Here is a 13,819-nt window from a genome sequence, read left to right as displayed (position 1 = left end):
ACAGGGTCCCGATAGACTCGTCATCCCACGCAGGCAGCAGAAGGGAATACCCCCGCTATGGACTTCCACGGCGCCGCCCGACTCAGCCTCGCAGACACAGCACACAGTGAAAGCGACCTGACCGCAGCGGACTCCATGTCCGGCGAACCTCCGCGCCTCCGACCATCCCCTCCGGCACAGCTTCTCCGAGCACCATCCTCTGCCGAGCGTATTAAGACTGCCCCGCCAACGCGACCCCGAGGAATGGGGGCCTGTTCTTCCCAGCTGAGTCCCGGATCTCACAGCAGCAGCAGCAACGAAGAAGGTCTTCCTGGAGATTTCCAGTTCCTCCGTGCTCCCACGTCCGTTTTTCATCCGATTATGATTGCGCACGGCACCCCGCTTCACAAATAACAGATAATCAGCTCCGGAATGGCCGCTGCAAGCTCCGTCTCGCCGCCATCTTGGATTACACTTGAATTTGAACACGATTCAGCACTCCATATGTGTACATGCAATTGTGAAAAGAAATACAGACCAGAAAACTTAAATGAGAAGCTACCTCAGAAAAACAAATCATCACTGTGGAAGAAAACCTTAACCAGTGGAATGAGTATGACCTTCCATGGGAGACATCCCAACGATCTGAGCAGACTAGATGTTGACAAGGAATCATCGAGCACCTGACTGAGAGTTGGAGACCTCGTCCCAGAAACAGAGGGGTTCCTTGCGGAAATACAGGACAAGGTGGTTAACAAAAGGGGAAGAAAATCACAAATACATACAATACAAACAAGGCAATCAATGCAGAAAATGCTAAGAGAAACCAGACACAATCCAACACATTCCAGGGTCCTGCGGCAGTTGAACTCAATCTGATTAATTATGCAGCTGCAATCAAGTGGCAAATATCATTCACCAAAATCTTGCTTTAAAATACAAACAGATGAATGACCATGTTAACCTAATTAAGGTACAATAAATTCCAGCCTGATCCACTTAGTCAAAATCTCACAATTTATATGATAATTGATACATTATTACAGATAGGACAATCCATAATAACCATCCTGATATAATATTACAGGATAAACAAGCAAATCCCTCAATAGATATAACAATTCTGAACACACACGTTCCCTGACCAGTGGAGCACCTCACCAGGTATTGTTTGTGTCATTAGTCAGACAAACAAATTATTTTCTCTATCAGCTTCCAAATGTTGCTACTCTGTCATTCATTGCCACACCCCGCTGCTGATTTCCTTCTCCTGATCATACGTTCTTACCTCGACCATCGTCCAGAGCCCCAAACTCTGCCCTGTGCAGACTCTCCTCTGGTTTCTGATCCTGCTCCTTTGAACATCCAACCAATGTTTTCGCATTCTGCTTTCAGTCTTTAGAGGACAGCGTGTTTTCTAACAACTCTTTAGAAGCAGGGAAAATGACCCATAATGTGGAAATGAGCCATGAATAAGGAGGGTATCTCCCAAATTCATTCTTCCTCAGCTCAGAGATTTCAGGGGCAAAGAACATCTCAGACAGAACTGCAGTCAGCTCAACTTCTTCAGTCTGGAGAAAATTCAAGGGGAACCTTTTCACCCACAGAGTGGTGACTGTTTGGAACCCGTCCCACGGGGGAACAAGAGGTGAACGACAGGGGAGGATTTAAAAGGACTGTCGTGGGACAGAATCACTGGCAGGGTCCAGCAGGCCTGAGTTGACTCTCTGCTCAGTTTAAGATAGTACATAGGGCCAATATGTCTAAAGATAAATTGGTGCATATATTTCCTAATATAAGCCCTATTTGTGACAGATATAACGTAGAGGTAGCTGCTCTAAGAGATGTGTTTAGAATATTGTCTAAAGTTATAGATGTGGATGTTCAACTCAATTTCTCTTACGGCAATTTTTGGGATTATTCTAGAGGAAATAGGGAGAGTATCTGCTTCCACTCAACATGCAATCGCCTTTTCAACTTTACTGACGAGGAGTACTATCTTGTTATATTGGAAAGAATCTAATCCTCTACTGTTTTCTATTGGCTCACCTCCATTATGTCATATCTAAGCTTGGAGAAAATTAGAAGCTGGACGTTTGATACATCGTTTAATTTTGAGCAAGTCTGGTGACCCTTTATTCAATATTTTCATATGATTTAATTTATTTGTTCTTTATTCTCTTTAGGAAAAATCCTTATCTGTGAAGGTTTGGAGGTGACTGGAAGGGTGCCTTTTCTCTTTGTTTTTCTTCTAATTTTATCCTCAATTGGACTGCCCAATCTCTTTTCTTATTCAGTTTAGTGTTTTTTTCCTGCATATAAATAAAATTTTCCAATCTTTTTTTAACGATTTATTAAGAGTTGTGTTTTTTTGATTACACTGTATATATAACAGCATAACATTAAACCTATCTGATTTTGACAATATATACTTTTCTTTATTGCTGTTTATGTCTTTTGTATTATCTGTTTGCTAAACCTCTCCACTGATATGTATATTTTTCTTTACTGGAAATCAATAAAAACATTGAAAAAATGAAAAGGACTGTCCTGGAACAGAATCACTGGCAGGGTCCAGCCGGCCTGAGTTGACTCTCTACTGTACGCTAGGTGTGTTATAAATTCACCAAGTACTGGAGACAGAGTTTAAAATAGAACTGACTTACTTCTCTCAGATCCAGAATATTAAACTCCAGTCCCATTAAAGATGAATGTGCAGCAGAAGAAACTCCTCCCATGCCCAGTGACCAGGGTGCAGAACTGGGTGTGCTGATCAGCAGCAATAATTTACGAGTCACTCTTCAAATTGCATTCAGCAATGGTGATGAACAAATATCCAGCATGTAGCTTATTTAAAGGTTCTCCCCAGTGTGAATCCAGTAGTGTGTCACAAGGTTAGATGACTGAGTGAATCCTTCCCCACATTCACAGCAGGTGAACGGCCTCTCCCCAGTGTGAACTCAATGATGCACATAAAGTTGAGATGACTGAGAGAATCTCCTCCCAGTGTCTAAGTAGGTGATCAGCCTCTCCCCAGTGTGAACTCGCTGATGTACCTTCAGATGGGATGACTGAGTGAATCCCTGCCCACATTCTGAGCAGGTGAATGGCCTCTCCCCAGTGTGAACTCGCTGATGTACCTTCAGATGGGATAACCGAGTGAATCCCTGCCCACATTCTGAGCAGGTGAATGGCCTCTCCCCAGTGTGAACTCGCTGATGCACCAGTAGGGCAGATGACCGAGTGAATCCATTCCCACATTCTGAACAGGTGAACGGCTTCTCCCCAGTGTGAACTCGCTGATGTACCAGTAGGTCAGATGACCGAGTAAATCCCTTCCCACATTCTGAGCAGGTGAATGGCCTCTCCCCAGTGTGAACTCGCTGATGTACCAGTAGGTCAGATGACCGAGTGAATCCCTTCCCACATTCTGAGCAGGTGAATGGCCTCTCCCCAGTGTGAACTAACTGATGTACCTTCAGTTTAGATGACTGAGTGAATCCCTTCCCACAGTCTGAGCAGGTGAACGGCCTCTCCCCAGTATGAACTCGCTGATGTACCTTCAGTTGAGATGACCAAGTGAATCCCTTCCCACAGTCTGAGCAGGTAAATGGCCTCTCCCCAGTGTGAACTCTCTGATGTTCCTTCAATTTAAACGACTGTGTGAATCCCTTCCCACATTCTGAGCAGGTGAATGGCCTCTCCCCAGTGTTAACTCGCTGATGTAACTTCAGTTTACATGACCGAGTGAATCCCTTCCCACAGTCTGAGCAGATGAACTGCTTCTCCCCAGTGTGAAATCGCTGATGTACCTTCAGATGGGATGACCGAGTGAATCCCTTCCCACAGTCTGAGCAGGTGAATGGCCTCTCCCCAGTGTGAACTCGCTGATGTACTTTCAGATTAGATGAGTAAGTGAATCCCTTCCCACAGTCCGAGCAGGTGAATGGCCTCTCCCCAGTGTGAACTAACTGATGTTCCTTCAGAGTGGATGACCGAGTGTATCCCTTCCCACAGTTTGAGCAGGTGAATGGCCTCTCCCCAGTGTGAACTAACTGATGTACCTTCAGATGGGATGACCGAGTGAATCCCTTCCCACATTCTGAGCAGGTGAATGGCCTCTCTCCAGTGTGAACTCGCTGATGTACCAGTAGGGTGGATGAATGAGTGAATCCCTTCCCACAGTCTGAGCAGGTGAACGGCCGCTCCCCAGTGTGAACTCGCTGGTGAGCCATTAGATCAGATGACTGAGTGAATACTTTCCCACAAATTCAGCAGATGAGCAACCTTTGCCCAGTGTGATCTGACTGCTGTGTCCACAGGTGGGATGACCGACTGAACCCCTTCTCACACACAGAACAGGTGAGTGGCCTTGCCCAGTGTGAACTTGCTGATATACCTTCAGATGAGATGACCGAGTGAATGCACTCCCACTGTCTGAGCAGGTGAAATGATCGGCGTGCCAGTTGGTCAGATGACCAAGTGAATCCCTGTCCACAGTCTGAGCAGGAAGGATGATCGAGTGAATCCCTTGCTCCACTTCTTAAATATCTAGACCGAGACAGCAAAACTGGTATGCTGTGTCTGAATTTCCATAGACAAATTCCTTGTCATTTTTAACCTGTAAAGAAGGACAACATTTCAGATGAGCTCACTTGAGTTGCCAAAGTGTGATCTGATATCACACTGTTACAGTGTAGTTCAACCTAAGGTGGAGAGAGAAATCACCTTCTAACTGGGCAAAGTGTTAGTATCTGGAATGACCATCAAACTCTCTGATGGTCGAGAAGTATGGGGCATTTCTGCCATCTCCAGTCTGTTACTTGGCTCAGTTTGACTCTCTCCATTGGCAATATTCCCCGTTCCCCCTGAGCTGCATGGGTGCCTGGCCCCACAGTAACTGAAACACTCTCACGCAAGTAGCTTTTGTTGACATACAGCTGGGATTTTCTTTTATGTACTATTAATTTAAAGTGCCATAGACTTAATGCCATGTAAATATCTCCTGACCTAGTCTAGTTCCACATTGGAGATAAATGGTTTGTAATTCTGAGAATTAGTTAAAATCCGAGCAGAAGGATATAAATAAAGTAATTTAAACCATTGAATAAAATCAGGCCCAAAATTAAATTTTCTGATGTTTTCAACCCAATCAAAGGCCTTCTCAGCATCTAAGGATGTCACACATTCCAATGTCTCTTTGGAAGGAGAATAAATGACATTTAATAAATGACGAATAGTGAAATGAGAATATTTATCTTTAATAAATCCAGTCTGGTCATTTGAGGTTGTCCTTTGAGTCCTTTGCTCTTTGATCTGGCCTTAGAACACTTAGCTATTGCCTTTAGAGAATCTCAGTGTATCACTGGGATATTAAGGAGAGGTATTATTCACAAAGTTTTGTTCTATGCCGATGACCTACTACTTTATATTTCTAATGTCGAAACTTCTGTGCTTTCTTTACTTTCTTGTTTCAGCCAATTTTCAGGATATAATCTAAATTTACATAAGACTGAACTTCTTCCTTTGAATAATTTGGTACCCATTCATACTAACCTTCCTTTTAAAACTGTAAGAAATCAATTAACCTATTTTGGTGTAATAATTACTAAGATTTATAAGCTATTATTTAAAGGAAGTTTTTTCACTCTATTGGGTTACGTTAAAAGGACACTTTCAAAATGGTTGCCTCTTTCATTATCGTTGATTGGCCGAATCAATTCTATTAAAATGAATCTTACCTAAATTTAAATACCTTTTTTAGGCCTTACCCGTCTTTATTCCGCAATCCTTTTTTGATTTTCTTGACTCTACCCTATCTTCCTATATATGGAAACATAAACTTTCTCGACTAAATAAATTTCATTTTCAAAAAGCAAGAAAGAATGGAGGTTTAGCATGACCAAATTTTATGTTTTATTACTGGGCAGGCAATATATGGAACCTCACATTTTGGTCATACTATATTAACCATGAGGACTGTCCTGTTTGGGTTTCTATAGAAGCTAATTCTGTTCATAAATTCTCTATTATTTCTCTTCTTGGATCTTCACTTCCTTTATTTTTAAGTAAACTAACTGACAGTTTCGTAGTTAAACATACTTTGAGGATTTGGATACAATTTAGAAAATATTTTGTTTTAATGAGACATTCTCTATCAAGTCCTATTTGTTCTAGCTATTTTTTAAACCTTTTTTGATCAATGTAGTTTTTAAAGAATGGGATAGACTGGGTATTAAATGCTTCCAGGATTTGTTAGTTGGAGGAAGTCTTTTCGCTTGAGCAATTGTCAGCTAAATATAGCTTACCAAAAACCTTTTTTTTATATCTGCAATTTAGGGAATTTCTGCAGTCTCAATTGCATACATTTCCAAAAAGTCCAGGTAAGAATTTATTAGATGTAATTTTTAATCTGAAAACTTTTCAGAATGGTTCAATATCCAATATTTATGGCATGCTGTTGAGAATGACAAATGTTCCTTTAGACAAAATTAAAAATCTCTGGGAACAAGATTTGCAGACTTCAATCTCTGAGGAACCTGGAATGAAATTTATAAATTGGTTAATACTTCATCGTTATATGCCTGCCATCCCTTCCTACAATTTAAAGTAGTCCGTAGGGCCCATATGACTAAGGATAAGCTCTCTCATTTTTATTTGGATATGTCTCCCTATTGTGACAGGTGCAACTATGGAGTAGCTTCATTGATTCTTATGTTTCGGATATGGCCGAGGCTTGAAAAATACTGAAAGGAAGTATTTCAAACCTTTTCTGCACTTTTTAAAGTTAATTTTAAGCCTAATCCTTTGACTGCCTTATTTGGTATTGTTGGAGGGCAAGATATGATTTTGGAAATACCTGATCAGTGGCTACGTGATGTTACGTCATGCTTAAATTTAGAAAAGATTCGGTGTTCAATTTCAGAATCAAAAACTTTAAAACATAATGGGGACCATTTTTGAATTATTTTCAAAGCATTTGATTTGTTGTTACGTACGGATGTTGGCTCATATTATCATCTAGTTCTTTATAATGATAAGGACGTTTTTCATTTTTTTTCTTTTTTTTACCAAGCAGCTTTTTGTTGGTAGCGGATTAGATTTTTTTTGTATAATGATAAAATTAGAAGATTTCAATATTATGATTTAAGTCAATTTACATGAATATATTCATTAGGCTTTACAATTCAACCGCCAGGACTTAAGAACTTTTTAAAAGCTATTATTAATGCTTTTTGAGTAAGTGATTTAGATGCATATCATATTTTTTTTACTGAGTTAAGTATTGTATGTAATTAGTTTTGCTACAACAAGTGTATGGGACATTGGAAAAAAGGTTGAATTTCCCCATGGGGATGAATAAAGTATCTATCTATCTATCTATGATTATAAGTGTGTTTCTAATATACAGTATTTGGTACCATTTTATCATTTTTTATAGTTTATTAAATATATATATATATATATATATATACACACACAATCAATAAAAATATTGAAAAAAATCTCCGGATCTGGCTGGTGGCACAGTGGCAACAGTGCCGGACTTCAGAATGAACCTGAATTTGAATCCAGCCGGCTCCCCTGCACACTTTCCATCCATGCCGGGTTACGGGCTGCTGATTTCTTTGGAACCACTGCTGTAACTTGCCTCGTACGCGGTTGCCCACGACGCCAGAGAGGCATGGAGGGAAATCGTCCGCTAACCGAAGAAACTCAGGTTGCAGCGTACGTTTCCTTAAATATCTCCCAAAACCATTGCCTCATTCAATTTACTATCTCATCTTGAATGCTAAGTGACTGAACCTTCTTGACCAACCTCCCATTTGTGACTTTGTCAAGTGCCCATGTAGAAAACATCAGCTGCCTTGCCTTCATCCACTTTCCTGATAGCTTTCTCCAGAGACTCTATAAGATTGGTTAGACATGACCTACCATGCACAAAACCATGCTGTCTATCCTTAATCAGTCCACATCGATCCAAATACTTACCGTAGATGTCGGATTATAAGCCACTACTTTTTTCCCACGCTTTGAACAGCTTTGACACTGCGGCCTTTACTACAGTGCGGCTAATGCATGGTTTTATTTCATGCCGCCAAAAACATTTTGCCTCGTAACAGTAGACCAATAAAATTGATGAGTAGTTCACAGAGGTCCAATGAAATTGTACGATAAATCAAGCGCACTTTCACAATTAAATTATTGTAAATCAGTCATTTGTACTCACCCTCATCAACATGGAAAACACTCGAAGAAAAGCATTGTGCTGCCTTTATGGCAGTTATTTAGTTTATAATATTTTCGCTTAGTTATTCATTTGTTAGTATTTTCTAGTTAAAGTTAAAAGTGTTAAGTATATTTGTTTTCTGTACATCCCGGGATACTATGACATCACATCCGGTTTCGCCGCGTCTTGTGGGAAATACCGGTTTGCGATAAATGGGAAGGTGGGTGCGAGCACATTAGCCTAGCGCATTAGACCCGAGCGCATTAGACCCGAACGAAAACGCTGCTTTTAAGTTAAAGGCGATCAATAACTTTTCCTGGTAGGCTGCAGTATATATTTTTTTACCAGTCGTTAGGAGATATTGGAATGTTGTTCGTGCACTGTTCAGTAAAAAAGTATACGCAACGTAATTTGTGTGTTACCGATACGTATGTATATTTAAAAGTAGCCGTGTTAGAGGCACGGTTCGAAAAAAAGCATTTGCAATATGTATTTGTTTATGTTACCATACGGATTTAATTAAAAGTTAAAAAATCCTCACGTGTAATATCTTTCTGTGTAAATATCTCATATTACAACGTGGGACACCTGCGGCCTAAAATCCGGTGCGGCTTGTACAAGTACAAAATTGATTTTCTTTCTAAAATTAGAGCCAGCGGCTTTTAATCAGGTGCGCTCTGTAGTGCGAAATCTACGGTATATATCCGGTTCCTGCTCATATGTTCTAATAACTTTCCCACTACTGATGTCAAGCTCACTAACATAAAGTTTTCTCATTTATCCTTAGAGCCTTTCTTGAACAGCGGATCAACCTTGGCTGTCCTCCAATCCTCCAGTACCTCACCTGTCACTAAGGATGATTTAAATATCTCTGCTTGGACCCCCACAATTTCTGCACTTGTCTTCCACAGGGTCCTGGGGAACAACTTGTCAGGCCCTGGGGATTTATCCATGCTAATTTGCCTTAAGACAGCAAACACCTCCACCTCTGTAATCTGCACAAGGTCCATGAAGTTGATGCTGCTTTGGCTCACTTCTATCGACTCTGTGTCCATCTCCTGAGCAAATACAGATGCAAAACTACTATTTAAAACCTCCCCCATCTATTTTGTCTCCTGTATAGGTCACCATTCTGTTCGTCCAGAGTGGGCATGTTTCTGTTCTGACCTTCTCCACGTTTCTGTGACAGAGAAGCTGGCCAAACTTATTTGGAAGGGAAAAGGTAGGAGTGACAACAGAGCAGCAATGGCTGGAGTTTCTGGGAGCAACTCAGGAGCTGAGTAATCAATACATCCCAAAGACATGGAAACATTGGAAAGGCAGGAGGACTCAACCGTGGCTGAAATGAGAACCCAAAACCAACATAAAAGCCAAAGCGAGGGCAAATAAGCTTTTAGAAACCAAGAGAAGACAACTAAAGAAAGTCAGATGAGCTCAGGGTGTGGGAGTATTATATTGTAGTCATTAATGTGTCTTGGTAGCACCCAACAGCCTGAGGAATTTAGAGGAACAAAATATCCGGGGCCTCGATATCAGTTGAAAACAAAGGTTCCCTGCACCAGTTAACTTTCAACTTTTATTTTGGCAGGCACATACAAACTCTACACCCTCAAAAATTCACTTCTGAAGAATCCCCACTTACCAAGTACTCCTTTGCCAGAAAACAGCCTGTTCCAATCCACACTTGTCAAATCCTTGCAAATACCATAAAGTTGATCTTTCTCCAATTTAGAATCTCAAGAGAGGTCCAGATCTCTGTTTTTCCATATTTTCTTGGAATCTCATGGCATTATGATCACTATACACAAGGTGTTCCCATTCACTAATTTCTGTCACCAGCCCTGGATCGTTTCCCAACAGCTTATTGCACACTTCTACACCGGATGTTTTACGTACTGATTAAGGAGCATTTGACAAACTCTACCTCATCTAGTCCTTTTACAGTATGGGAGTCCCAGTCAATATATGGAAAGTTAAAATCACTTACTATATCAACTATTGCTTCTTGGTGTAGTCTGTGAACTCTCTACAAATTTGTTCCTCTACATCCCTCAGACTGTTGGGTGCAACCAATTCCCAGTAATGCCTACGATATCACAATTCCATGCCCTGGGCTCATCTGGCTTTCCTACGATGCTTCTTGCATCGTGATTTCCACAGCTCAACACATTCATCGCACCATGCTCAAGCATTTGATGCTGACTCTATCTGAGGTCTGAACAACATCTGTCTGGTGTCAAGAAAACAACCTCTCCCTCAATGTCAGAAAAACCTCTGACACTGAATTTTGTGGTGAGGATGCAGGAAAGGTTTTCTTCTGATGACTCTTCCATGAAGGTCATATTTGTGCAGGTGTTGCTGCACAGTAGAACAGTGCACCACCACTCCAGAGGCTGCTAAATCTTCCTGAATGTTTTTTTACAGTCAAATGGGGGTTTCGATTTGCCTTTCTAGGAATCCTACGAGTAGTTCTCTCAGAAAGTTTTCTTGGTCTTCCAGACATCAACTTGACCTCCACTGTTCCTGTTAAGTGCCATTTCTTAATTACATTGTGAACTGAGGAAATGGCTACCTGAAAACGCTTTGCTATCTTCTTATAGCCTTCTCCTGCTTTGTGGGCATCATTTATTTTAACTTTTAGAGTGCTAGGCAGCTGCTTAGAGGAGCCCATGGCTGCTGATTGTTGGGACAAGGTTTGAGGAGTCAGGGTATTTATAAAGCTTTGCGATTTGCATAACCTGGCCTGTCCTAATGATGACTGTGAACAAGCCATTGTCCTAACAAGCTAATTCAGGTCTGAGACCTTGGTAAAATTTAACTGAGAGCTCAAATCTCTTGGGGTGCCCAGACTTTTCCATGGTGCTCCTTTCCTTTTTTTTCCCCACTCTAAAATTGTACAAAACAGAAATAATACACTAAACTCCTCATGAAGGGTTTCAGCCCGAAACGTTGTTACTACCTCCTCCCATAGATGCTGTCTGGCCTGCTGTGCTCTGCCAGCATTTTGTGTTTTTAATAACACACTAATCTTACTTAAAATGTTGAAAAGAATGTTTTGTGATTAACTTTATGACTTTTGGAGATCAGTTCACCTTGTACTCACTAAATTATTCACAGTAACAGAATGTTTGACCAGTGGTGCCCAGCTGTTTGCATACCACTGTATTCAATGAGGTGGTGAGCACGGGGTGTGATGGGGGGGGTGAGGAGGAGGACTGACAGGGAGCGAAGAGGGAGAACGTGTGGGGTGAGTGGTAGATTTAGAGAGTGATAAAGAGGGGAAGACAATGATGGATACGGGAGCCAGCAGGGAGAGTGTTTGAGAGAGGGGGGAGGGTGGAAGGTAGGGAGAGAGATAGAGAGGGTGAGAGCTGGAAATGGAGGTTACAGAGTGGTGGAGGTGACTGAGTGAGAGAGACAAATTTGATTGAAGTGAGAGGGTGCATGAGAGAGGGGGAGATGGAGAAGGGAAGGCAGAAGGTGAAAGAGAGTGGGAGAATGGTCAAGTAGCAGTGTCACTGAGGCGGATAGAGAAGAGGGAAGGGGACGGGAGAGGTGGGGAGGAAGCAAGAATGATTGAGAGGGGTGATGATAAGGAAGGGCTGAGGGAGAGGCGAGATGGCGAGGGAGAGACTGAATAAAAAGGGAGGTCTGGAGTAGAGGGCAGGAGGATGAAGAGGGACTGTGAGGAGGGAGTGGTGAGGGAAACGGGGTATGTAGACAGGGATGAGGGAGAAATGTGAGGAGATAGTGTGTCTGATTAGAATTGTTAGACTAACTATTTATTCAGTCCCCAGTTGAAGGGTCGTTAATCACATATGTTAACAATCACCGAACAAATCCACCATGCGATTACGGTTCCATGCCTTGAGATTTACTGTGTATGATTCTGGTCAACATATCCGACACTGGGGAGCTCTAACGCGTACGGTTCTGGTCAACATATCTGACAGTGGGGAGCCTTAACGCGTACGGTTCTGGTCTACATGTCTGACAGTGGGGAGTTTCACAGCATACGGAGACCTACTGCAAATCGCAGTGCAATGCCAACCCCAGCTGATGCGGGTGTTTCTCCTGTTCAGGTAGTGGTGAGGAAAGAGTTAATCTCGGGTTTGTGTAAATCGAGGGCCGGTTGCAGTGGGAATGGGCTGGGATCGATCCAGACAGCTGGAGGCACCGGGTTCTCCAGTCTTTTAGATTTGCGCCTGAGTCGGGATTGCGGGATCAGTTTGTTGTGTTTCCCCTCCAGCTTGGGAGGGTGGATGTAGGTGAAGGGGGCCTGTCTATGAGTGGGTGTGGGGTGAATGGTCAGAAGGGTGTGGGGCCACTGGGGGGACGGAGGGTGGTTTGGGTACTGTGGGTGATCGGACGTAACATGACCTGGGTGGATGGGCAAGGGGTAAATTACGTTGTCAACGAGGGTGGATCTGGTCCATTGAATCAGACAGATCAGCTCGCGTGTCCTTTCAGGAGGCCACAATTCCCTCATCATCTTAATCACTGACTAATCTTCCTGTTAACATTGAGTTTGTTACAGACCCCCAGGGTCTGCAAACAGATGATTGGTAAGAGGCAGAGTGTTATGGTGACTGCCTGTTTCTTGGACTCGAGTCCCGTGCTTAGTGACTTTCCCAGGGGTTACGCCCATTGCTACTTGTCTTCTATGTCAATAACTTAGTGAGAAAGTACAGGGTATGGGGAGAGAGTTTGCAGCAAGTTCAAACAATTAATCTTTTTGAAAGACAGTCAGCATAAACACTCCCCTCTCTTTCCCTCTCCCCACTCAGAACTGACCAAAAGCTACAACAGAGGATGCAAGATCTTGAACTGAGTAACCACTGTGAGGGAATGGGAGTGATTTCAAAGGGCCGGACTGCTGGAAGCACATTACCAGACCTGGAGTGATTGCACCTGGGTCTGACAGAGGCATAACTGGTTCTTCTGGACATATTCAGTCTCACTCCAACTATTTCCTACCTTCCTTTGTACAGGTATGTAATGTCTAAAGGACCAGTGTTTGAGTAAATGAGACTCACCAAACTTTCTCCTGACTGAATCACTGGAATCTCCGAGTCAGATGAGTTCTCTCCAGTTGATGCTCTCAATCCTCGGGCTGGTTCACTTGTTGCTGTTCCCTCGTCTTCAGTCGTGGTTTGCTTCCAGTTGGGTTTTTCTTCAAATAAATCTCTCACCACAGGTCTAACTTTAACCAGAGAGACAATGAAGCACATTAATAATGAAAAGGAGAACCAAACATTTCTGCGTAATGTTACTAAGAACAAAACTCACTGAAATTTAAACACTGAAGGCAGATTTAATTATCTCAGTGAACAATCTTTTATTGTCCCTCACATGTCACAGACGATATGGGATAAGAAGGAGCCATCATTCTGTCATGGTAAGACATAAGACACAGGAACAGAATTAGGTGATTCAATCCATCTGGTCTGCCCACCATTCAACCAGGGCTGATTTTCATTCCAACACCATATTCCTGTCTTCCTCCTGTAACCCTGAAGCTACTCAGCAATCATGAATATATTAATCTCTGTCATAAATATACCCAAATGGCAGCCTCAACCAACTTCTGCGGCAACAAATTCCACAGAT

General features: G+C 42.3%; 1 protein-coding gene across 1 annotated transcript; it reads right to left on the bottom strand.

The window, feature by feature from the left end:
• Positions 1-986: 986 nt before the first annotated feature.
• Positions 987-13,369, bottom strand: LOC140720365 (uncharacterized). The gene is made up of 2 exons (XM_073035238.1): positions 13,246-13,369; positions 987-4,600 (listed from the first exon to the last, which is right to left on the bottom strand). Exon 2 carries the CDS (start codon positions 4,212-4,214, stop codon positions 2,940-2,942), a length of 1,275 nt encoding a protein of 424 aa, XP_072891339.1. The 5' UTR covers positions 4,215-4,600; positions 13,246-13,369; the 3' UTR covers positions 987-2,939.
• Positions 13,370-13,819: the final 450 nt, after the last annotated feature.

Source organism: Hemitrygon akajei, unplaced genomic scaffold (assembly GCF_048418815.1).
Source record: "Hemitrygon akajei unplaced genomic scaffold, sHemAka1.3 Scf000041, whole genome shotgun sequence".
NCBI lineage: Eukaryota > Metazoa > Chordata > Chondrichthyes > Myliobatiformes > Dasyatidae > Hemitrygon > Hemitrygon akajei.
The sequence above is the reverse complement of the archived record's forward strand: the minus strand, read 5'-3'. Positions and strand labels throughout refer to the sequence as shown.